The sequence below is a fragment of the Danio rerio genome, chromosome 25 (assembly GCF_052040795.2).
Source record: "Danio rerio strain M-AB ecotype USA chromosome 25, GRCz13ab, whole genome shotgun sequence".
Taxonomy (NCBI): Eukaryota; Metazoa; Chordata; class Actinopteri; order Cypriniformes; family Danionidae; genus Danio; species Danio rerio.
Window position 1 is genome coordinate 18,466,686 of NC_141045.1, and position 26,309 is coordinate 18,492,994.

Consider the following 26,309-nt stretch of genomic DNA (forward strand, 5'->3'; position numbering starts at 1 on the left):
GGAGTCGCGATTGGTCCGTTCTTGCCAAGGCGACGCCCCGATGATTAAAGCCCAACAGACGCGACGCGAAACGAGGCGACGCTTCATTTCAACGCGTCGCAGGTTTGTTTGTTCAAACGCGGCGGTTCGAGTTTGTCGCGTCGCGCTTTAAGTGAGTGTTTATTTGGTTAAGAATATAGTTGAGCTGTTTAATCATTTGTTATAATCGAATTTGGCACAAGGTGGTGCCATTACCTTCTCAAAATTTCAGATTTACTCAAAGTTCTCTTATACACAGTGCTCAACATATTTAAGTGCATTATATTTTGAAAATGAATGTTTTTTATCCATTTCTCAGTTCATACATTTTCTTTTTAGCTTAGTCGCTTTATCAATCAGGGTTCGCCACAGCGGAATGAATCGCCAACAAATCCAGCACATGTTTTTACTTCCAGCTGCAACCCAACACTGGGAAACACCCATACACTCTTGCATGCACACACATTCACAACGGCCAATTCAGTTTATTTACTTCACCTATACCACTGTGGGGGAAACCCACGCGAACACATGCAGACTCCACACAGAAATGCCAACTGACCCAACCGGGGCTCGAACCAGCAAACTTCTTGCTGTGAGGCGATCATGCTACTCACTGCACCACCCCATCACCCCATTTCTCAGTGAATATAATATATATTGGTGCAGTTGAACGAAACTGATTTATTAAACAGATTTATTTATTAAAATTATATTTTAGTCAATATTCACAAACAGTTTTAGCAATAGAAAGATTTAGATCATAGAAATTATTTAAGATATAGATCATAGAAATTATTATCAATAGAAAGTACATTTAAATCATGCAAAATATTGAAAAAAATGACATTACATAATTTCAACAAAATTTTATACATTTTTGTGTTTCTCTTGAATTTTTCAGTTTTAATTTTTTTGTTAAATAGTTATTATTAATTATTTGTATTATTATTATTTTACACATATAAATTTGGGTGTATTCATTTGGGCCATTATCCTAAATTGGGCCACTATCATAAGTTAAGTTACCATCATCATGAGTTATTTTGTGACATTAACTCCAGATATGGCTTTACTGCTGACTAAAATAATAAAGCACAAATATAATAGTTCAAGCTTGTTCATTCATTTTCTTTTCGGCTTAATCCCTTAATTAATCTGGGGTCACCACAGCGAAATGAACCACCAACTTATCCAGCACATGGGATGCCCTACCAGCCACAACCCAACACTGCTAAACACTCCTGCAAACACTACAGCCAATTTAGCTTTACTGCATGCCTTTGGGGAAAACCAGAGAAATGTCGACTGACCCTTGCTGTGAGGCGATTGTGCTACCCACTCTGCCACCGACACCCTACAGCAAAGCTTCCTACAGAAATATTCATTTAAATGAGAAATTTATATTCATATATATATATAAATTCATATATATTGGGCACTGTATAATGAAAAAATGTATAAATGTAGATTAATGATAAAACAACGTCTTAAAATGTAAAGGGGCGAGGCAGTGGCGCAGTAGGTAGTGCTGTCGCCTCACAGCAAGAAGGTCGCTGGGTAACTGGTTCGAACCTCGGCTCAGTTGGCGTTTCTGTGTGGAGTTTGCATGTTCTCCCTGCCTTCGCGTGGGTTTCCTCCGGATGCTCCGGTTTCCCCCACAGTCCAAAGACATGCAGTACAGGTGAATTGGGTAGGCTAAATTGTCCGTAGTGTATGAGTGTGTGTGTGGATGTTTCCCAGAGATGGGTTGCCCTTGGAAGGGCATCCACTGTGTAAAAACTTGCTGGATAAGTCGGCGGTTCATTCTGCTGTGGCGACCACGGATTAATAAAGGGACTAACCCGACAAGAAAAGGAATTCATGTATACAGTATACAAAATTCTACTGCAATGATCGAGTTTTACACAAGGTGGTGCCGTTGTCTACCTTCCTATGATGTTTCAGATTTAACAGTAGACTTTGCAAAACAACTTTTTGTTGCATAGCAAAATTATGTTTATGACTGTCGGCAGATGAATACTGACAATTTTCATAAAACGATTTATATTCTATAATAATTATACAAAAGTAACATAATAATGAGTTAGGTAAATGGTAAAAAATAACTATATATTTAAATAATACTAAAATAAAATTAATTCAAAGCATATTAAGTAAAAGAAGCCAATAGCAAAATGCTGTCATATGTTTTAAAAGGAACAAACAACGTCTTCAAACTTAAATGTGAATCATGAATATCACAAATAACAAACTGTAATGGGTTTGGTGTAATGAAATATCACATCAATCAAATGCTTGCATGCATATTATATTTAAAAACATAATAACAACATTTCTTGTTTGTTTCTAAACACTTTTTACCTTTTAATATTGCATATTAAAAATGGGGTCATTATATAAGAAAATCTCCTGAATATGATTTAAATACACAAGAAATACACCTTCAAATGTTCCCATCTGAATATATTTTTGTCTATAAATATTGGATTAACTTTTTATTAAAATTAAATCATCTTTAATTTAAAAACTCACTTAAAAATTGGTCCTAGGAATGTGGCTTCATTGTGTTATAGCTTGTTTTGAAGAAATGTTTTTTTGAAATAGTTATGAAGCAAATGACTTGCCTTTTAAGTGTTTCCAAATATAAATAGTATTTCTTTACTGCTTACTGGTTAAAGAATGAATATTATTATATAGCATATTATTTGGATATATTCTAAACTAAATATAGGCTTATTTTAATTCAGAAATGGGGTGTTTGATATAACAAATGAAAATAGCAAATAGTTTTCTAAATATAAATAACATTTAAAACAACATGGCTGCTTGGAAGTCACCTGAGTCAATAATAAAATACCAAAAACAATGCAATGTTCCAAAATGATCACCTAAATATGATTTATGATATTAAATTAAAGCAAATAAATTTTGAAGCTCATGTTTTTCATTAAAATAATAAAACAAGATATAATAAAGTAAAATATGATACACACAATGCACATTACAGGATTTATCTGTGGTAGGCTGTAGAATACATTGTCAAAATAACAGTTATTGATCTTGAATTAAAAGACAAACATTTTTATGGATCCATAAGTAGTTCATCTCATTTACTGCTCTCTTTTTGTCCACTTTAATCATGACCATTCATTCAATCATTTTCTTTTTGGCTTGGTCTCTTTATTAATCAGGGGTTGCCACAGCGGGATTAACTGCCAACTTATCCAGCAAATATTTTACGCAGCAGATGCCCTTCCAGCTGCAACCCAATACTGGGAAACACCCATGCACTCTTGCCTTCACTGTGGGGGAAACCATGCCAACCACGGTGAAAACTGGCAAACTCTACACAGAAATGGCAACTGACCCAGCCGGGGCTTGATTCAGCGAACTTCTGGCTGTGAGGCGATCATGCTACCCACTGCGCCACGCTTAAACCTCATCCTCAAAAACTACTGAAAGAAAGGTTTTTATTTGAAAATGTGCTAATATTAATATGAAATCAAAATAATAAAATAATCATAATGAATATGAAGGAAGTTTTAAGCAAATATTAAACTTTTTATTTCCAGAAATCAAAATTGGCATGTGCCTTTTCCTTAAAAATAGACACAGTAATAATTGAAAGTGAAAGTGTGGGGTAATGTTTCCAAATGTAAACAACAAAAAGAGTAGTCAACATCAATCTTATCTCTTTTAAACTCTGTGAGATATCATCCCAGATAACAGCTACAGTGCTCAGCATATATGAGAACACCCACCACAAATCTCTCATTTAAATGAATATTTTCTATAGGATGCTATACAATATTATATTTGTGCATATACTTTACATTAGTTTAGTCGGTACTGAAGCCAAACCTGGAGCTAATCTAACAAAATAAATTAAAACAATGGTTAAAATGTTGGTAGCCCAAGTGTGTATGTTAGGGGAAAATATGAAATAACGTTTTCAAGAATAGCAAAAATAAAAAATAATAAAAAATTAAACAATTTTGTTGAAATGTTGTAGTTTGTAATTTTTTTTTTACAATATTTTGCATGAATTTAAATGTATTATCTTTCCATTTCTAGAGATGTTCTGTGACTAAAATATTATTTTATTAAATATATCTGTTTAATAAATCTGTTTTGTTCAAATGCACCAATATTTTCTATATTCACTGAGAAAAGCGGAAAAAATCTTTTTCAAAATGGGCTGTACTCAATTATACTGAGCACTGTATTGTTGCACATTTAAACAATACATTTTAAAAGTTAAACATAACATTAGAAGAGATTATGAGTACAACAGTAAATAAAAAAATAAAAAGAATTTGCATTTAAAAAAAGAAAACGTTAGATATTATTACTTGAAAGGTTAATTACACATTTTTAGTTTTTACACTTGTTTGTTGTAAACATTTTGTAGAAAATTTAGCAATTTAAGCAACGTTGAAGATTTGAGAGGGGTTTGGATGCAGACCTGGTGCAGTGCAATCTTTTGTTGTTGCACTGTAAATGAAACTGTCAAGACAACAAATATTTTTTTTATGTTGCTCTTACTTTCTTAACTAAGTTAATCATGCTTTTCATTCATTCAGTCATTCATTTTCTTTTTGGCTTAGTCCCTTTATTAATCTTAGGTCGCCACAGCGGAATAAACCACCAACTTATCCAGCACGTTTTACGCAGCAGATGCCCTTCCAGCCGCAACCCATCTCTGGGAAACATCCACACATTCATTCACACTCATACATGGACAATTTAGCCTACCCAATTCACCTATACCACATGTCTTTGGACTGTGGGGGAAACCAGAGCACCCTGAGGAAACCCACGCAAACACAGGGAGAACATGCAAACTCCACACAGAAATGCCAACTGACCCAGCCAAGTCACTTTCTTGCTGTGAGGCGACAGCATAACTACTGCGCCACTGTGTCGCCTGCTAATCATGTTTTTAATATATTTAGTCATGATTGATGTAAGTTGAGATGACTAGAATAGTTCATTTGATTCAACTAAATAAAGTCGGCAAGATTTTTTTTACAGTGAGGGGTGCAAATTGGGCAACATTTCTATTCCTTCCGCTTATTCCATGCTTTATCAGGGGTCGCTACTGTGAAATGATACTCAGGTTACTTTTCACGGCATATATTTGATGACACAATTGATGATTGGTAATTTCTAAAATGCATTTAAATGCATTTTTTTACTTTGTTAGAAAAACACGACTAATAATGTTAGGCTAACCTTTTTCCAATTAGCTTTATTTTATCTATTAATGAATTCCAGATATATTTTTCCCAAGGACTGATTCTTTTCTTTGACTGAAACACACATTCACTCCTTTCTTATTATTATTATTGCCACATTATCGTCTCATTGCGTAACGATGACGTGCCTCTCGCTCCGTGTTGATGCATGGCGTCACGACATGCTCTCCTCGCCCCGCCCCTCGCGTTCCCCTCTGTGTTGTTTCCGCATAATTAGACGGAATCCCCGCCCAGCCCGAGCTCAGGCTGCCTGCGTTGTTTGGGGACAGTCCGAAGATGGCGACGGCCCAGCTGTACTGCGTCTGCCGGCAGCCGTACGACGTGAGCCGGTTTATGATAGAATGCGACATTTGTAAGGACTGGTTTCACGGCAGGTAAGAAATCTAGCGTTTTCTCCGCCGTATGATGTGAGGGAAGGCAAACAAAAACGCCCGTGTGTGGCATTTTGGGTGTCAGAAATTCGCCGTCCGCTGGTCTCGGTCTCTCGCTCGCACCGAGGCGATTTCACGCGCTGCTTTGTCAACATTTCCAAGCGTTGATAAACGTTTATTAGTAATTTCCTAACACACATGCTAGCTTTGCCTGTTTGCTAATTCGATCCCAAATGGCTTTGTTATTGTTTTGTAGTGATATTAAGTGTGTTTTTTCATTGCTTCTCCGACAGTTCAGTGTAAACGGGTTCACGCAGGGTTTCTCGGTAGCTTTGTGGCTAGGAGTTGCAGGGCATCAGCTGACATTAACCCCTTGTGTGGTTTTATGTCAGAGGTCAGTAAATATCTCTGCTTTGACTTGGTTGTTGTTGTGCACGTGAGACGTCAAGTGAAGATTTATAATGGGCATTTAACATTTGAGTTAACGCTCTGTACTTGTCGTAAAGCTAAATATTAAAATCCTGGGATAAGAAGCTAAAAGTGTTAAATTTGTATCGCCTATGATTTTTAAACTTAAACTAAGCCGTGATCGATTTGGTGCCGAAGTATGGAGCTTGTGCACAGTTGCTTTCATCTTCGTTAAAGGGATTGTTCACTCAAAAATGGAAATTTGCTGTTTAGTTAATCAACTTCTGGCTATTCAAGCTGTAGGCACGGGTGAATTTAACCAATAAGTAAGATAAGCAGCCGCTTAGGGCCTCAGAAACTCTGGGGGTCCAGAAATAAATGCCTAAAAGTATAAATGATATCTATAACTTATATGGAGCATTGATTCTATTATTTTATGAACAGTAAGAGTTTTAACTTGATTAACTTAATTATTACATCTGTGTAAATGTGTCCCCCACCTTCAATCATGGACGAGTCCAGCAGTCAATTCAGTACATATTTAGTTAAAAAAAAATTTAGTTGTGATGTGAATTCATTTTAAGAAAACAAATAGTTTCAAAAGTTTTACATGATGCTTTATTATTATTTTGCATTAAGACAAAATGTAGAAAAGGAGGAGGAAAAAAAATAAGTACAAAAGGTGCATTTTAATACTTTCGGGGCCCCATTGATGGAATTGCTTGGGCCCCAAAATTATTAAATCCACCCCTGGATGTAGGTGACTCTTTTATTTATTTAGTAGAACATCAGAGATAATTTAAACTGACACTGGTCCTTTACAATAAAAAAAAAAACAGCTTCTGGCACTTTTAGAGTAAAAAAAAAAGACATACAAGCAACCCGACATTATCACCTCTGTTTTCTGACTAATGTCATCTGATGTAGGCATTGAATGATAACAGTTTTCAAAATTTACAGCAGTTAAATTTTTTTTTTTAAATTTCTGCTATACCTTTTCCAAGGTATATGTAAGATTTTTATTTACATTTTTTTTGGTTGTATTTAAGACAACAGTTTCTCCAGCAGAAAAGATATTCAAAAATTCTGATCAAAATGGTAAAGAACGGTTTATTTAAATTATTTAGACTGACATGTTTACTGTAACAAAATATTATAAATGTTTAAAAAATATTATAAATGAAAAATATTCATTTTTTACAGTGAATATTTAAAAAAAATATTCAAAAAAAAATTTTTTTACCTAGACATTTAAAAGGAATATATTTTAGAGCAGTAATCACAATACCATGAAACCATAATATTTTTATCCTAAAAATGCAAAACTCATCATTATTAACATTTAAAATCTTGCCAAACAATTTTGAGTCTTGAGCTGTTCATAATCGTCTGTATTGTGACCTTGCTGTCGTGTAATGAAGGTTTTTTAATTGGTTTTTAGTTGTTTATTGAAATGTAGCTTGTGCTTCTTCTAGATTATGGAATGGGTTTTTATAAAGTTGTAAATTAAACTTTGTTTTTAATGCACATATGTTGCATCTGCACATGTGTCATTATGTGATAAGAAGTTTGCACTGCAAACTGTTGTCATCACACACTGGAATGTTTGCTGAGGCTGTGAATAATGCTTGGTTTATTAGAAAGACTGATTGCTTTTCCTTTTTTACATTAGGAGCCTCAAGATTTGATTATGTATGAGTTGGCTTCACCAAAAAATCTTTAATTTTCTACTGAAGATAAAAAGTTAACAACCTCTTCATGACTTGAGAGTAGTAAGTAAATTAATGAAAGATTTTTTTGGGTGAACTGGCCCTCTAAGACTTGTTTGTGATTTCTAATAATATTATAAACTCCAATTTTTTTTGCATTTAAGGAGGTTTAAAAAATAAAAGCAAAACTAGTATTTTAAGACTTTTAGATTGTTTGCAATTCACTTTCAGTATTTAAAAAGAGCTGGACTGCTAATTAGAGACTACTTTATTTTCATGAATCTTATACTATGTCTTGTGTTCCTATAACTTCTAAATGAAATGCATTTGACATCCAGGTTGTTTCTTTGTTGGGTTTTCTGCAGCAGTCAGTCTTTGAAGCGTGAGGAAACGTGGGGGGTTTGATGAAAAGTTACACTGGGAGTGGAGGGGGGGTGACCAAACAAAGACGTGTGGCTGAGTTTACGACATCAGACCTTTTTCCAGTTTCTCTTCCTAAATGCTTAAATATGCATTTAAGTTTTTTTGGCCAGTAGTTTGCAATTTTTGGTTTAAAACGTTTTATTTGATAGTTTTAAATGTAAAACACTAAATAAAGAAGTGCAGCCTCCACGGGTTCTGTGATTGTTTGGTCTCTTTGATTGACAGCAGGGGTCGGGCATTTAAATCCCCCAGTTTTACTTAAAAGGGCATGTGGTTCCGCCTCCTTAAAGGGGCAGGTACTGTTTGACGTGTAGCGAGCTGCTGAGGCCATGTGTGAAACAGTGGGTTTAACATCAGCTTGAAACGTGAATATTGCCAGAAGGCATGCAAGAACATCATGCAGCTTGATTGTAAGTGTGAAATGGCTGGCTAGCACTTTTTTTTTTGTAGTTTGATTTTAAGATTTCATAAATTCATGCATGTGTAAAGGTTGTTGTTGACTAAAAGTAAAATATATATCCATTTTAAATAAAATAATGGTTTAATAAATAAAATAGCAAATTCTTTTTTTTTTTTTAAACTGATCTTATTTTAGCTCATTAGCAAGGACACAATTTATTTTCATGGATATTAAAATCTAATAATAATAAAAGACAAAATTAACATATTCTAACTAACATTATTATGGAGGTTATAAAATAATAATTATAACAATTTGTTTCTAAAATGATTAATTCTATCCTCTATATGAGACTCAAGATTCATTTTTTTTCTTCAACTCAAATATTAAAATAGCATAAATATTAGGGCTGGACTATTTGGCCTAAAATTAAAATATCAATTAATTTAACATTTTAACCCAATTATAATTAATAAACAATTATTATTATTATTTTTCCTCAAAGTTCGCTGAACTGATTTGTTGAGTAAATATGCTCACATATTACAAGCAAGATGTTTTTTAATTGAAGGGTGCATTACTGGATTTTAAAATAAATAAAGGAAATACACACTAACTACCATCTACGATTACTCATTGGACATCAACACTGAACAACTGAAATTAAAACACACATTGCCCAATGCTTTGTTCACACCAGACGTGGCATGCGCAGATAAATTTCGATATTCGAGCGTAGATAGACGTGAACATTTTGAGTGTACTCTATTCATTTGCGTCAAATTAGCTTCGTTTGATTAATCGCCCAGTCCTAATAAATATGCAATTCCACCTTCCATCTCAAAAATAATTTAGCTAATAAAGAAATACTTTAATACAATAAAATATGCTGTTTCCCAGTGATGGGTTGTAGCTGGAAGGGCATCCACTGTGTAAGACATACAGTGAAAAAGATGGCGGTTCATTCCGCTGTGGCGACCTCAGATTAATAAAGGGACTAAACTGAAAAGAAAATGAATGAATGAATGAATAATATGTGCTTTTTCTGTGTTCTTCAGCTCAAATTAAAAAAATGAAATGCATAAAATAGCATATTTAACAAAATGATGTATAGTTTGATAATAATAATAATTAGAGATGATCTGACATAAACTCATCGCAACTGTTTGTTTGTGGGTTTACATGCATTTTAACTTCTTATGCACCAAATACGCACGGCCAAATGTTTTCTTCATTGAGGTACGTTGAATTATTCGTCCATCATTTACAATGTTTCCTAATTGCATTGTTAGTCAGTTTTGTTACCAATATTTTTTTATCTGTTTATTTATTGTTTTCTGTGAAGCTGTTTCATTTCTGACCATGACTCATCCACACTAAATGGTTATAAGAGACGTGTTTATAGGATTATATGCAGCATCCTTCATTTCTTCTCTTACAAAAGGAGAGAACTTCACTTAAATATCATATTTTGAGGGGAAAATGTGATTTATGCAATGTTAAAGTTTGAAGCATCAGAATCGGTACTCCTTATCGGCCGATCACCATGAAGAGGAATCGTTATTTGATATCGGCTCCAAAAATCCCGATCAGAGCATCCCTAATATTAATAAATGATATTGGTAATATTGTTGCTATCAGCAACCCTAAAATAATGCTAATAGAATATGACTATCTAGAACAACAACAATTTATTCTTCTTCCTATTTTGTTATTAGTCTTAAGCAAGTCACAGATTGGAGCAGTCTTGAAATGCTCTGACTCTGAATTTTAATTTTAAACAATAGTCCAAAAATGTCACACCCAAAATGTTACACTTATTAGAGAATATGAGTATTTCCCATTATTTTCAATGACGCTTGCATTAGTTATGTTGAATTTTGCCGAGGGGTTTCTGTATCTTCATATTACAACACTATGGTGCCCACTGGCAGTGTTGATAATGCGGGCTAATCATATTTGGGGAAAGCGTGGTTGATGCGTTTTGTTCGGTTTCTCAAAGGTTCCATGTGGCACCGCTGCCTGCCACCAATGGGATTATCCACCCAGGCCTGGTTGTTATCTGGCTCCATGCACAGGCCGGTTTTGGAAAGCAAGAGCTGCTTGGGGCGAAAACCTCAGAGGATTACAAAACTCCTGATATTTATGCCTGATAGTTACAAGAGGCCCAGACGAACACTCTTAACTAAGGGTAGGAATCTTTAGGGAATTCACCATTCTAAATCCTGGAGTCACGTTTTGATTCTATTTTTTTGTTTATGACAGGAAACAGCCAATCAACAAGCTCTGAATGTAACATTTAAATGCCAGATTACAAAGCGCAATTATAAAGTACAAAATTTCTCATTCCAAAAAAAAAAAAAAAAATGTTGCATTTGTTTTTGTTTCATTTAGTTTGTTTACCTTTCAACAAAGAAATGTATTAAAACAAAAATGTTTTAATAAAGATATTTGGAAATGATATTAAAATTCCTATTAGTTCAGAACCACATATAACAAACTTTAAAACAAAGTGCACAATTCTTCGTTCATTTGCTACACTTTCACTTTCATTCGCTGTTCATGTTTAAGGCTGAGATGAGCGAGTTGTGTTCAGGAAGTGTTCAGTTGTCAAAATGAGCGAGTTGTGTTCAGGAAGTGTTCAGGAAAAGCTAAACAAGAGCGAAGAAACTCGACACAGCGGAACATTTACACCACTGCCAACTAGCGTTTCGGAAGTGTTAATGCAGACCAACAGAGACAGCGCGCAGAAGTATAAATGCACAGCCAGGCGCGTAGCATGCGCCGTTGGTTACGCCGGTTACTTGACGCAGAATTATAAACCAGGCTTTACCGTGAGCGGCATACAATTCTGCTGTAGTCAGTGTCCATCTATCATGTAAATGCCACCCTGTCTACATTCTGTAGTTTTTTCGGGATTCTAAAGCCAGTCACACACAGGATAAGATCTACAGTACTGCGCCGTGTCTATTAAGGTTTAGAACAGTGGACACCACCAGACAAGAAGCTCTGCGCCATTCCATGTCTTTAAATTTTTTATGTTTGTCCATATTTGCACAAATTAAGCTAATTTGGGAGCATCACAATCAGAGAAATGATTATGAACTTTCGAGAGTCGATTACAATAATTACCAGAAAGAATCATGATGCCTCAATAAATAAAAACATTTTCTCCACTCATACTTTTAACGTTGTAAAAACACTCATATTTTTTGCAAGATGTCGTCAATCTGCCATATCAGAGAGAAGAACGTATATAATGCCACTGAACTGAATGCACTCGCATATTTTGCTGATTATTATTGCTGAAAATGATTATTATTGTCATGTTTTGGCAGTATTACACAGTCTGATAGTGCACGATGGTGCCGTGGGTAGTGCTGTTGCCTGTTGCCTCACAGTCAATTGGCATTTCTGTGTATAAGTTAAGTAATTTAAGTAAGTTAGTTAGTTCTTTGCCAAGCTGAACCAGGATTTCCAAGGCAAGAATCTTGACAACATTCATGCTTGTTCTTATCGTTTCTGGGCAAGTAATTAAAATTTAAAGCAACTACAAAACTGCAAATTGATGTATTCAGTAGTACATCAAGCATGTAATCCATGCTGTTTACATTTGAGTATTGCCACTATGGCCGTGCATATGGGGGTGACCGGAAATCTTGATAGAATCAATTCATCTTTGTTTATATCGCTTTTACAATGTAGATTGTGTCAAAGCAGCTTAACATAAAAGTTCTAGTAAATTGAATCTGTGTCAGTCCAGTTTTCAGAGTTAAACTTTTGTTTTGTTCAGTTCAGTGTGGTTGTATTTTCACTACTGGAAGTCCAAACACTGAAGAGCAAATTCATCGATGAGCAGCTCCACAAGTCCCAAACGAAGCAAGTCAGTGGCAACAGTGGCAAGGAACAAAACGTCACCAATTGACGAAAGTGAAGTAAAAAAAAAACCTTGAGAGAAACCAGGCTCAGTCTGGCAAGACTATTTCTCCTTTGGCAAAACTTCCTGTGCAGACCTACAGTCTGGGTGCCGGAGGCTGGAGAACATTGAATGCAAACCCTCCTCTATCAATGTCTTCTATATGTGCCAAGTCGACGACAAACAGCTATCCAACTGTGTTGTCGCCTTGCATTAGATCGCGTTAGATAAACCAAAAAGCTGCACATTGATAAACCGAACGGATGAAAGCTGACTGAATCGAGAATCATAAACAAAATGGAATTGTAAACAAAGCAGCATTTTATACCATAATCACTGTAATTGTCACTCACCACAGAGGGATTCACTTGTGCAAATATGTCTGATAATCTAATAATTCATATCGTTTGCAAACATTTGACAAATGTAGCAATTACAGCCGGCCTTTTTTATCTTTTCTGACATGAAATGTTTACTTGCTACGTCATGTCACACTCTTGCTCTGATACATTGCTGAATAACCAGCCGGAGCGATCTGTTCAGCCAATGGTCCAACGCTGAATCAGGCCAATGAGCTTCGATGTTAACCAAATGAGAGCTGACATGTGGAACACACCAAACCTACTAGCCTGACTGATGAAGCTCAACGGCTGACTGTCGGAATGGTGCATCCTGGCGCTTACCTTTACCAGATTTTTTACTTTTTGGCCAGATTCACAATAAAAGGGCTTGTTTAAATAGTTCTTTCATCCTTAGCAAATCCTCATAAATCAGTTCTGAGCTCTGCGATTCAGTGCGTCTCTTGTCTTTTGAATAATGTGCATATTTGCATGCTTTGTGCTCGTGCGTGGGCGTATTTGTGTGTTTGTGGGACGGGAAAGATTGATGGAGGCTTCGCTGCCCAGAGGCAAGTTCAAAGACTCATTCATCAATGTCCCTGTGAGGGTGAAAACACTGAGAGGAGATCGATGACTTCTGTCTTGTCAGACCAGTTTTTTAGCTGGATTTGTCCTGCTTGAAAAGTCACCCAGTTTTTATATTGAACTTAAGAGATTCTTGATGAAGATAAGATGATCACGTGATTTTGGCTGCTTTACTTGAATATCAGTCAGGGTCAGAAGTTATTTTTTCATTAATGTATTCGGTCTCCAAGAATTGTTCTTTATTTCGTTTATAACTTCAGTTTTTAAAATGCAAATCATACATATTATTGAGTGAATGTGAGGGGGAAAAAAAGTTTTGAATGTTACAGTAATTATTATGGCTTGCAATATTTTATTTAGCTGTGATTTATATTGCAATTTGAATACAACTTCCAAATCAGTATGAAAAATATATATTGATGCATTTGAACAAAACAGATTTATTAAATAGATATATTTATTAAAATAAAATAATATTTTAGTCACAACATTTATAGAAATGGAATGATAATACATTTAAATTCATGCAAAATATTGCAAAGAAAATTAGAAACTACAAAATTTCAACAAAATGTTACGTATTTTTTGTTTCTCTTGATTTTTGCAGTTTTTGAAAAATGCATTTAATATTTTTTCCCTAACATTTTTTCAACATTTATTGTAAGTTATTTGTTAGATTAGCTCCAGATTTGGCTTTAGAACTGACTAATCTAATGTATATACACAAATATAACATTACTGACTAATCTAATGTATATGCACAAATATAATATTGCAAAGCATCCTATAAATATGTTAATTTAATAAGAATATTAAGAATATTTATTTAAATGAGTGATTTGTGGGGAGTGTACTCGCATATGTTGAGCACTGTAGATATAAAAGACATTGTTTAATTTGCAGACATTTTTTGTCTTATCTTTAATTTGAATGTATTTTATTTATTTTGTAGTGTTTTCTTTTTTTATTTATTTTCTGACTCTGTTAAGAATGGGATAGAATCTAATGCATTACCATCTAAAAGAGCCAGTTATGCATAATTCATTTGTGATGATAATTTAGTTAAAAAGGTTAAGCATGGTGAAAATAAATATTGAAATATAACAAGAATTCATAGTGATTATATTATCAAAATTGCATAATTTAATAATTAATACAATTTAAAAACTTATTTTGGTATTTTTGGTTTCCGACAGTAATACGTCATGAGGTCATTACTTTGTACGTTTAAGTCAGATTGCAGTTATGGATGATGGAAGCAACACAGTTTTTTGACTGAGCTATATCGAGTCTTTTGTACCTTTGTGTTTTTGTTAGAATATCTTCAGTAAACCCTTTTAAAAGAAGATTCGGTTTTACTTTATTTTTTCAAATACTGGTTGTTGGACTAGCTGCAAAATGTGGTACAAAAGGATGTGCACAAAACCTGTGCCACTACACCATCAGAAAGAAAATGATTTTTACGTAGGGCTGCACGATTCTGGCTAAAATGAGAATCTTAAGATTAAGATGCTTAAGATCAAGATCACTGTTTTCTCACTATTCTGTAGATGTAAAATAAAGGTTAGGCTATTATTATCCTTATTTTTCAGACATATGGTTAAACAACCATAATAATATTAGGCCTACGTGTTGGTCTACTGTTGGTTAAAATGCAAGGTTTTGTATAGACTTGGAATGGTGGACTTGAACAGATTTTAAATTTGTCCTGGTTGTTGATGCACAGTAAAGTGACGACATTAGAATACACTAATTTATAATTCTAAAGTTGCATTATGTTTGAGATGTATGCTTGCAATCTGTAATTGAAATCATTATTAGACCATTTCATTCACTGATAAAATCAGACATTTGTCATTATTATTATATTCAACATTATATCGGCTAGAGTAGCTGTACTGATAGAGTGAACACTTTGTTCGCTATGAAAGAAAAAAACATATCAAATGTCTGTCATAACTCTAAAATGCAATATAGCCCTAATCGTTTAAATGATGTGTGTGCCGGTTTCACTTCAACTTCCGAGTGCGGCTCATGGCTGTCGTCACTGTGAGGAAAAAAACACATACATGCAAATCATGTTTCCCACGCCGCACTCAAATGATCGCTCTGGGCTACAAACAGAGCGTTATTTCCAACTTTATTACATGTTATTTACAGCCTGTGCAAGTTCTGTTCACTAAAGTCAGCATCATTGGTGGGCACGTGCGCGTCCTCTTGGTAGTAAACCGAGCTCAAGGCCAGCTCAAGTGTGATATCTCAACCGTGAAAACATCATCACATTAAAACAGAAATGACATTTTTGGGTAAATTAACGTTATACTTTTTAAAATTCGGTATGTGACACTTAACACCATTTGGAGGAGTCCATGTTGCTTTGAAGTCTTGTGCGACTGCCCTCACGCTTCTCTCTTGACCTTGAATATATAATCGGCTGAATCATAGAAAAGTTGAATTAAGATACTAGAGTTGAATCGATCGCAATCATTTTCAATTAATCGCGCAGCCCTATTTGTATGTAGTTACTATATGAAGATAAAATCTCATGTGAACATGATTATTTGAATCAAAAACTCAGTATTGCAGTGGTAAAGATATCTCTATATTCATTTTTCATACTGTTTAGTAGCAAGCTGTTTGTCAGATGGATTTTTCACAGACCGGTCATGATCAACTGCCTGAGGTTAGGTTAGCAAACTATTGATTTCAAGACCTTTATCCGCTTCATGAATAGACTGTGAGGATCACATTGGTGTTCTGTCTTCTTGTCATATCCAATAAGGGCTGATATTATATGTTTAATGCTTAAAGGATAAGTAGTTAGTGCTGTGAGGATTTGCTCATTGCAAAATACTATAAACTTGCAAAAACGTCCACTGATTTCATTATGCACTGCATTATAATTTTTTTTTATTTGACATCGAAAGTAAAAAATATATATTATTTGAAATTAAAATCGTTTGCTGCATTATAAATGTCTTTACTATGACTTTTGATCAATTAAATCCGTTCTAGCTGATTAAAATAATTATTTAAACATTTAAACGTGGTAGTCTCTAGTTGAAACTGTAAGGCTCTGTACTATTTTTAAACCGCAGCTACAGTCTTGTTTGTGTTTTGATCTCCAAACAGAGGTGAGAGTTTGCAGCACATCTGCGTCTGGAGGAAGTGCCCTGCTCATGTTGGGCTGATGGTCGCGGGCAGGCTTGCGAGTTTACAGCAGTAAAGCCTAGCTTCCTACGCTAAATGCAGCTTCCTGTGCTCATTACTCTCAGGGGCTACATAGACGCTCTTAAACTTCACAAAGAGACAGAAAGTAGAAGAGAGAGGAAGGCTTAGTTTATCGACCTTAACCCCTGTTTTATGTTATGTTTCCTGGTACTGTCTGTTGGCTGAGTTGTTTTTTTTTTTTTTTTTTTTTTGCACACTGTTCGTTTCCTCTCTGAATTCCCACAGCCAGGCTTAATATAGCGAATAAGTACATCTAAATAGACAGTGTCCTCTGTGTTGTTAAACTGAAGATCTACTTTGCTAACAAAGGGTGTAGGTTCACCTCAGAGTCCTGCACGGCCACTTTATCTTGCTGTTCTGTCATTATACCCTCAAGCAAAAGCACTTAACCCTAGTTTATTCCAGGGAGCCTTTGCAATTAGACTGTTGCAGGTCGCACAGGATGAGAAGTGTCCACTAAATGATGAGTAACTTAAGCTCGGGACTGATGAATGCGAGAGAGGTCATTGTCAGGTTCTGCTTTGGCATCCAACTCGGAAATCCTACACTTCCACCTCGTAATTAAGGACTCTATAAGTTAAAGTCAAGGGGAATGAGCTAATTTGACTGTGTTTGCTTAGGCTGGAGGCTATTACAGCAAGTTACAAAATGAGTATTCAGTCATCGTTTACTCACTGTAATGTCTTTCTGGGCTTTCTTTCTATCTTTTGGAAAACACAAAAGGAGATGGTTAGTAGAGTGTTCTCGCTGCTCTTTTCCATATAGTGGAAGTGAATGGCAACCAGGGGTTGTCTTATGACTTGCATGCACATAAATGATTTTTTAGAAACTTTTTTTATTAGAGCTGCACAATATATAGTTTGAGCATCGCTATCGCAATGTGTGAATCTACAATAGTCACATTGCAGTATATATTAAGTAAACGTAAACAGTTTGGACATGAGAAGTTCTAAAGCGTCCCACTTCAACAAAGATTAATTGTGTTTAATTTTTTTTTTGCAATTAAGGACTTCCGTTATGCCTCGTGGAGACTACACTAACTGACAAAAGTCTTGTTGTCGATCCCAGTTGTAAGAGCAACAAATACTAACTTGACTTCTAATTGATCATTTGGAAAAGTGACAGAAGGTGGATTTTTTTAAATGAATCATCTGTTGAACTGCATCTCAATAATCACAAATACTGCAGAAGACCTATTGGAACCCGCACGGACCTAAGGTGCTCACAGAAATCAGTCAAGTTTGGTGAGGGAAAAATCATGGGGTTGCATTCAGTATGGGGTGTGTGAGAGATCTGCAGAGTGGATGGCAACATCAACAGCCTGATGCATCAAGACATTTGTGATGATCATTACAGTACAAACTACAGGTTTTTCAGCAGGATAGCGCTCCTTCTCATGCTTCAGCCTCCACATCAAAGTTACTGAAAGCAAAAAATGTTAAGGTGCTCCAGGATTGGCCAGCCCAGTCACCAGCATTATTGAGCGTGTCTATGGTAAGATGGAGACATTGATTTTTGCCAATCCAGATGACTTTGTTAATAAGTTATTTAAGTCATTGCAGAGATGTATGGATGCAGTTGTCCAAGCTTATGGGAGTCATACACGATATAAATTTTTCCACTGCACCATGACTTTGTTCTATACTGTACATTATGTATGCATTAAGTGAAAAGACTTTTATCTTAGCAAAGTCATACCCTACTGTCCTTATTAAATAATTAAAAATTAAGGCATGATCATATTTTATTTTGGTAAAACAAGCATAATCTAGAGGCCTTTGCCTTTCATATAAGCCACTTCTGATACCAAATGATCAACTAGAAGTCAAGTTATTATTTGTTGTTCCTAAAACTTGGATGGGCGACAAGACTTTTGTCAGCTAGTAGATCAAGTGGAAGTCACTCCGTGAACATTTGTGTATTTTTTTCTATTAATTTGTTATCTTTGTTTTACATTTTATAAAATAAGCAACGTTGGATCGCATCTAAAAATTATTATATTTCTGTATGTCAGTACTGTAAAGCCTGATTTATACTTCTGTGTCAAGTGACCGGCGTAACCAACGGCGCATGCAACGCGCGTAGCTGTGCATTTATACTTCTACGCGCTGTCTCTGTTGGTCTGCATTAACACTTCTGAAACGCTAGTTGGCAGTGAGGTGTAAATGCTCCTCTGTGACGAGTTTCTTCCCTGCTTTTTTTGCTTTTCCTGAACACTTCCGGGATGTACAAGTGGCTCAAACTTGCTTCTTTTTATGGCAGGAACTGGCGGACGTGCTACAACTTTAACTATGAGGTAAACACAAAACAAAACTTTCCATCCGGAGCTCCTTCACAGGACTCCACACTTGTAAACAATCGCTACATTGGGTTCGCGCCATTCACGCGGCTCTCGGTCCCGCCCAGACTCGTCAGCGCTACCAAGCCGACCAATCACAGTACTTGCGCTACGCGTGGTTGCGACGTGTAGTTACATTTTTTGAGAGGTGCACGTCAGTGACGCCGACAGCCACGGCGAAGGGCTATGCATTAGCTCCGTAGCATACGCCGGCGTTTGACGCAGAAGTACAAATCAGCCTTTAGACTCAAGTGGAAACAAAGCATTAATCATTTTACTTTTATCTTTGTTCGATTCTTTTCATCTCTGCTGTAATTTATTTTGTGTGTGTGTGTGTGTGTGTGTGTGTGTGTGTGTGTGTTTGTGTGTGTGTGTGTGTGTGTGTAAAATTATGAATAAATATATTTTTATTATAGTTAGAAGCACTCCCCTACAAAATCATACCAATCAATGTAAAGTTATGAATACCTTCCAAATAGAGTCATCTTCTGAAATTATATTCATATCACAATATATATCCCTGAAAAACAAAATATTGCAATGTCAGTATTTTCCCATATCGTGCAGCCCTTTTTTGTATGCAAGAAGTCCTAGTGTTCATAGCATTGGGATGTATAATGCCGCATCCAGAATCACTTTCAATCCAACCTTCTTTTCTGCTGGTGGTAAATACGACAAATTCACATGACCAGTTTGACCATTGTGGATGTAGGTTCTTACTAGAATGACTAAGCTTTACCTGTGAAATTACAAAACAGTACTGTAAACTTTTACTGAACTTTTTACAGACATTTAGTTATTAGAAATCAACATAATTAGGAATTGTGTGTGTATAGGTGAAATTTTCCACTCACATTTTGGATCCCATGTTGTTCAGTCTATTAAAGTGACTTCTGAGTATTTGTTAAGAATGAATGAAGTATTTTTTATTTATTTTTTTAGGGATTTATTTACAAAATTTCACCAAGGTGATTACATTTGTAGAATTTTGTTTAAATTTCACCATTTTCATGCTTTTATGATAGCTAGTACGATTAAAAGAACTTTGTATTGAAAACAAAATAAAAAAATGTCAAACTTTAAAAGTATGAGGGTCTATAAAAGACGTCAAAAAGACAATAAGAAAACCTGATGTAATCGAAAAACAATATTAAACAGCTGTTTGATGTTTGTTTTACTCATTGTTGACAGACCTTAATGTACCAAACAGAGGAAATTAACCAAAGATTTCCAGATCAAAGTAGGCGAGACTAAAGTACCTGCTCTTATTAGTTGCTAACCTTTATCTCTTTTCTCTTTTTTCTGTGAATAAAGAAGATATTTTGAGAAATGCCCCCCCCCCACACACACACACACAAACACACACACACACAATGGAAGTTTTTTTTTTTTTTTTTTTTTTTTTTTTTAATAGTGGAAAATTCCTTTCAATTCCCATCCATAATTCTTTAGTAGCACCAATCGAGAGCAGTTGAGGTAGACTAAATAGGCATTCGACTTTAACAATCTCCACATTTCCATGCGTGCTTTAATCAGCATGGAGGCCTCAGGCACAAACCATACTACAAAGTGTGATTCTGAGAGCGTAATGGGATCTATGGCTTACATACTGTGAGTTCTGCCTGTGAAATCTCCATCACCATGGAGACTCTTTTCATCTGCGTGCAGTCTAGGTGAACGATTGGTTAAGCTTTCAGCAGAGCTCATTGGTTGTGTTGGGTTTATGCGCTCCTATATCTTCCAACGTTCTGTCGCTGAATCCCTTTGCTTATGCCCACATTTGACCCAGTCCATTATCTAAGAAGCCATCAGAAATGTATTGCACACCCATAGGGGACCCATGGGCACTTTTCCAAAAACGTGCCATTGAGGAGAAATGGCCACATCCTCTTATTGTTTGCCTAGACTTGTTCCATCTCCCTATCAAGCCTACGTTTCCGCTGAGTAATGACTATCTCCATTCAGGCTAAATGGCAGGTCATAAGAGCTCAGTGAAGAACGGCTGTTGTCTGAGCGTTCCTCAACCGTGAAAGAGGATCTCTTCCTGAAAAAAAGCTGTTCGGCGTGCTCTCGTGTCTTTTGAGGCCAAATCTCAACATCTTTTTAAGGCTTAAAGGCTCTTCCTTCTAGAGACGGACAACGTGGATTTATGATATTGATGGAATGGAGCCCAGAGGCTGGATTGCATTGTTATTTCTCAAGTCTATCAGCTTTTAGTCTAATAAGGTCATCTACGACATGAGCTCAAATGTTAATGTTGTTTTTGTGGGCCTATTTAGACAAAGGATTTGGACAGATGCGATGACATTCTGTTTCCTGTCAGAATCCCCTCCCTTCACTCTCCAGAATACAACATGCAATACCAGTGCAACAGCGTAAGCCTTGGCAACCAGCGAATGCAATAGCTTGGTAAGATTTAAATTAGTAAACAGCAGTGAAACAAACAAGTCTGTTTTTGCATGCTTTAATGCTATTAGTTTATTTCACGCTAAACCACTTACTAAAGAGTTTAGTGGGTCTCATGAGATTTTGTGGAATTTGTTTGTGACAGTGTTGTGATTGTTGGCTCGCTCGTCGGTTTTTGCAAGGAAGCTTTGATTAGTGGAATATGAAGCTGAATGATGGATTTATTCGCTCATATTTTCAAATCAGAATTTTGGGAAAGAGAAACCTGCTTCCTATTGAGATAGGATCCTATAAGAGTGACCAATATGGCTTAATCTTACAATTCAGTCACAATCACATTTAGTAAAATTTGTATTATTTTGTCATTGAATGAATTAAAGTGAATAGGCAGAAAGAAAATGAGGGAATGTTACTGAAGGAATTCTGAACATTTTAAAATGAACATTTCTCTTTCATGATGTATTGCATTATGCATCATCAGCTGTCAGAGACTACATTTACATGGACATCAGTAATCGAATTATTTGCCTTAACCTGACAATAATATGATTAAGTTGTTTACATGAGGATGTTTCTTTCATGATCCTGTTTTACATATTATTATAGCACATAATTCGATTAACATCATTGCGTCACTTAGGTATCCACATTTCCTTGAGTTTCATGTAATTTAAGGTGTTTCAGGTGCAGAGAATAGTGTCAAACAGCCATGTGTGTATGGACTATCCTTTCGCAAAATGTGGTGAAAATCCTAAACGATGCTAATAGTTTGATTAGGGTGTTTACATGTCTGTACTGCACTTCAATAATGCGACTAAAATCGGCATACTCCAAATGTCCTAATTCGATTTCTGTTTGGTTCGATTATTATTAATCCGAAATCGCCATTTACATGGTAGACTTTTAATCTGAGTCTTTTCTTAATCATAATCAGATTATTGGTGTCCATGTAAACATACTCAGTGAGCATGGTTCATTTTTTCAGCATTTTATTAAAGTTATTTGTTCATTTATGCTATTGTTCAATGTAATTTTATGTTTTTTTTATAATAAATGACCTAATATTTAGGTAGTGCATTTGTAATAATGATGAAGTACATCATTATTTAATAATAAATTAAATGATTTGTATTTAATTTAAAAAGAAATAAATGGTTTAATAATTTAACCGGTTTGCTATTGATCTTGTTAGTGTAAGTATGAATTTCCTCGGCTTCTGCACTAAATTTAATTTCCAAAAAGGAATTTTATATTTATTGAATGCAAATTTAATGCAAGTAAAGTGTTCACTTTAAAGGTGCTGTATTTAAGTTTTTGACTTTTCTAAAGCATAAAAATACCATTCTGCTTTTGAAATTGCCGTTCCGTGCTGGAAATCTGTCTTTGTTTTGGTTCTTTTAACCTGCCCAATGCCACTTGCCAATTATTCAGCACCCCGGGTCGCCTTCATGGAAAACAGCGTATTTCATGCATTCATTTATTCATTCAGAAAGGCTCTCAAAGCAGGCGCTCGTGACCGAAATGTGCCCTCCGGTGGACAGTAGCAGAATCCGAAACGAGACGCAGATTTAGAGTTCCATGTGAGGTTTTTAATTAGCAAATGATATGAATATTACGAGCACAAACATTAGGTGAACATGTTACATTGTAACCATGTGTCCAAGCAACATGCTACGTGATGAGATTTGCAGTGATAAGCAATTCGGCTGTTTGCACCAGACAGCACATGACAGAAATTTAAATAAAGCCAATCAGAAGCACAGAATATGCACCTGCTCAGGAGGTGGTAAGGTTTACAATCTAATTATTACATGTTAAACCTCTGTAACATTATTAAGTGTACATGCTGAATCACTGATAAGTGTTGGTTTTTGAGTCAGTTCTAAAGTTCAATTTCAAACAATTTGTTTTATTTTCATGATCAGTCTGCTGCTGCTTTCAGTACTATGGCAATAAATGTCATGTAAAATAGCATTCAAACCCACATTGTTTGTATTTAAAACTGAACAAAGCACATGAGGTGTACCTAGGGTGATCATTGTCAGTTTTCTGTTGTTCCGCTGCAACCATGCCGTTCCTAATGTATCATTTTGAGGTGATGATTAGAACAAAAACTCCCTTAAATATGGAGAATATTCCGTCTCTTGCGGGCCGTTGCTTTTATTTAGAACACAGCTTAAATCAGCCTTTATGCTTGATCGCCAGACTCGCTCCTTTTGGTCCTCAATCTGGCAACCTGCGCTTGCTTTTGTTTTGATCAAAGAATGCAATACCTAATTCAACCACTGGGTTTCAAACTTGCATACTGCACCTTTAAGTTAGAAATATATTTTTTTAAAGTCAAAATGTTGAATAAATGTTCCATCTTTGTTCAATGTAACGCATATTTGCTTAAATGTCTTATTCTGACTAGCATTAAAACATATAAAAGTGGTCAACTTTTGTGGGGAATAAAAGCTTTTTGGTAATACACAGTGGCTCAAAGGCTTGAAAGTTTGTATTTTTGCATTGTGTGACGCTTAAAGTCTGTCAATATGTCACCAAATGTTTTGGTTTTATAATGTTTTTTTGCAATTTTTTGTGTTGGTACTTGTTACACTGAATTACATTTTCTTCTGTATGTCATGATAAAAATCTTTGATAGTAATTTGTTTTTGTCCTAAACAGTCTAGGAAACCGTTCGATATTTGCCTGAAACACTCTATTTCATCTTCTATATTTCCTGCCAAAATTATTGTACTTCATATTTTCTTTGCACGTTGCATCATTCTTCCTGAGTCTTCTTGTTACGCTAGCAACCCACCAGTCCCTGGTGACGCAAGCTCTCCTGTGGCCTGAACTCATTCAGATTCACATCTCAAGCCTCGTCCTTTCTCTCCCACCCCTTGCTGTGCTTTTCTTGCTTGACAACAGACGATTGGCTTAGCATCTGTTATTATGGCTCAAAAACTCCTGAGTCAGATCTGTTTTCAATGTGACATAGTGTTTCTCACCACCACAGATTACTCAGATACGAGTAGGAGTCCACCTTTCTCCCAGATTTGAGGAGAAAGCCGCTTACTGTGTCATCCTGCAGTGGGTCAGGAACTGAGGAAGTGTGATGTAATGATTTTCGTGAGTCACTTCCTGCATGTCTTTTTTTGGTTGTTTCATTGTAATCGCTAGTGAAAGTCTGAAGTAGACTGAGGGAGGGAAAGTTGTTGGCCGGTGTTTGTAGTAGCTGCTTGCAGTTTATTGCGGGTCCTTTTGAAGGGAAAAATTTACTCATGTTGACGTTGTGCACTCAATTTAGCTTGGTGGCTCGTTTCCAGCATGTAAAACTCAGATGAAACAGTTGAAAACTTGGATGAATAACAGATAAAAATAAAAATTGTTAAAAGATAATAAGTTAACAACAAATTATAAATGTTTAATTTATTAATGTTTCTTATTTATTCATGTTTAAGTGGAGTATGAAACTTTAAAATTTGAGGTGCTTTTTATCTTGTAATACGACATTTTGGAACTCAAAATACATTTATAAATAATTACAAATTAGTGATTTACTTTTTATTTCATTTCTGAGGTCTTTTTCTTGACTTTCATTTTTTATGAGTTTTTTATTTTTTATTTTTTTCAATGACTTGACAGTTATAGGAATTGTTGGAATTCTGATTTGCATCTTGCTATTGTGACATTTTTGTCTGAAAAAAAGTGTTTTATTTTATTTTAAAATAGACTCAGATTTATGATTTTTTTTGTCTCCCAATGCTCTCCAATTTTTTTTGTTTGTGTTATTTAAAGCTTCTGTATTTCAAGATGTGTTTATAATGTTGCAATTGAGTTTATAATGTGAAATTATGAGAGATAAACTTGCAGTTCTGAGAAAAAAATACCTCAGTATTATAAGATGTTGACTTAGAGGCTGTTCATAGACCATAAAAGATATGGATGCAGTATCCATGAAGTCACCCATAGGTTTCTGAAGAACACAAATGAAGCTATAAGTGGGTATGGCGCCTATAATCAATATGGAGCTAGGACATCAGAAGAAAGGAGTTACTCATCCCAATATGTACAAACAACAGTACCTGGATATCAGAACTCAATATTCTCAGCACATACCAATCTTCACAGATGGTTCAAAGATGGAAAGTAATGTAGCAGCAGCAATGGTGACAGGGGAACAAAGTCATGGAATCAGTCTACCTAAAGAATGCTCCATATTCACAGCTGAAGCCCGCGCTTTACTTTTAGCATTGGAGTATATAGAAAATCCCCATCAAAAGAAATCCATCATTTTTACAGACTCTAAATCATGCCTCCAAGTTATGGAATCTTCAACGAATGATCATCCTTTGATTGACAATATTTTAACTAAAGTTCACCAACTACAAAATCAGTTTTATCACATCATTTTTTTGCTGGGTTCCTGGACATGTCGGACTTTTAGGAAATGAGCGAGCTGATGCAGCTGCTAAAGATGCTTTGAAGCATGTAGTGAACAAATGCCAAATTCCTCCATCAGAGATGAATCCTTTTATCAACGCTTACATTTTAAACAAGTGGCAAAAGGAATGGGATGCATTAGAAAACAATAAACTACATGAAATCCAACCTGAAGTTTCACACAGAATTTTAAGACATTTTAAGAATCGATTTTATCAAGTACCAGATGTCGTATTGGGCATACAAGAATTACACATGGTTTTTTGCTCCAAGGTGAAAACCCTACTCAGTGTTTGTGCTACAAAACTCATCTTACTGTAAAACATATTTTACTGGACTGTCCTGCTTTTACTGATTCCAGAAGGACTTTTTATGAAATGAACTCTTTTAAGGACATTTTTGACAAAGTGAAACAAGAAAAGATTTTAGAATTTTTATCATGTATTAACACAAAAAATCTTATTTAATTTATGTTTT

The 26,309-nt window shown here is 35.4% G+C and overlaps 1 protein-coding gene across 2 annotated transcripts in view; it reads left to right on the forward strand.

Moving 5' to 3' along the window:
• The first annotated feature begins 5,546 nt into the window (after nucleotides 1-5,546).
• kdm7ab (lysine (K)-specific demethylase 7Ab) overlaps nucleotides 5,547-26,309 on the forward strand; it is a 65,881-nt gene continuing 45,118 nt past the window's right edge. For both annotated transcript variants that reach the window (XR_015525709.1, NM_001444175.1), the window contains 1 exon segment: nucleotides 5,547-5,653. Coding sequence is in view for 1 of the 2 variants with exons in the window: in NM_001444175.1 (NP_001431104.1) it covers nucleotides 5,556-5,653 (98 nt within the window). In the remaining variant the exon portion in view is untranslated.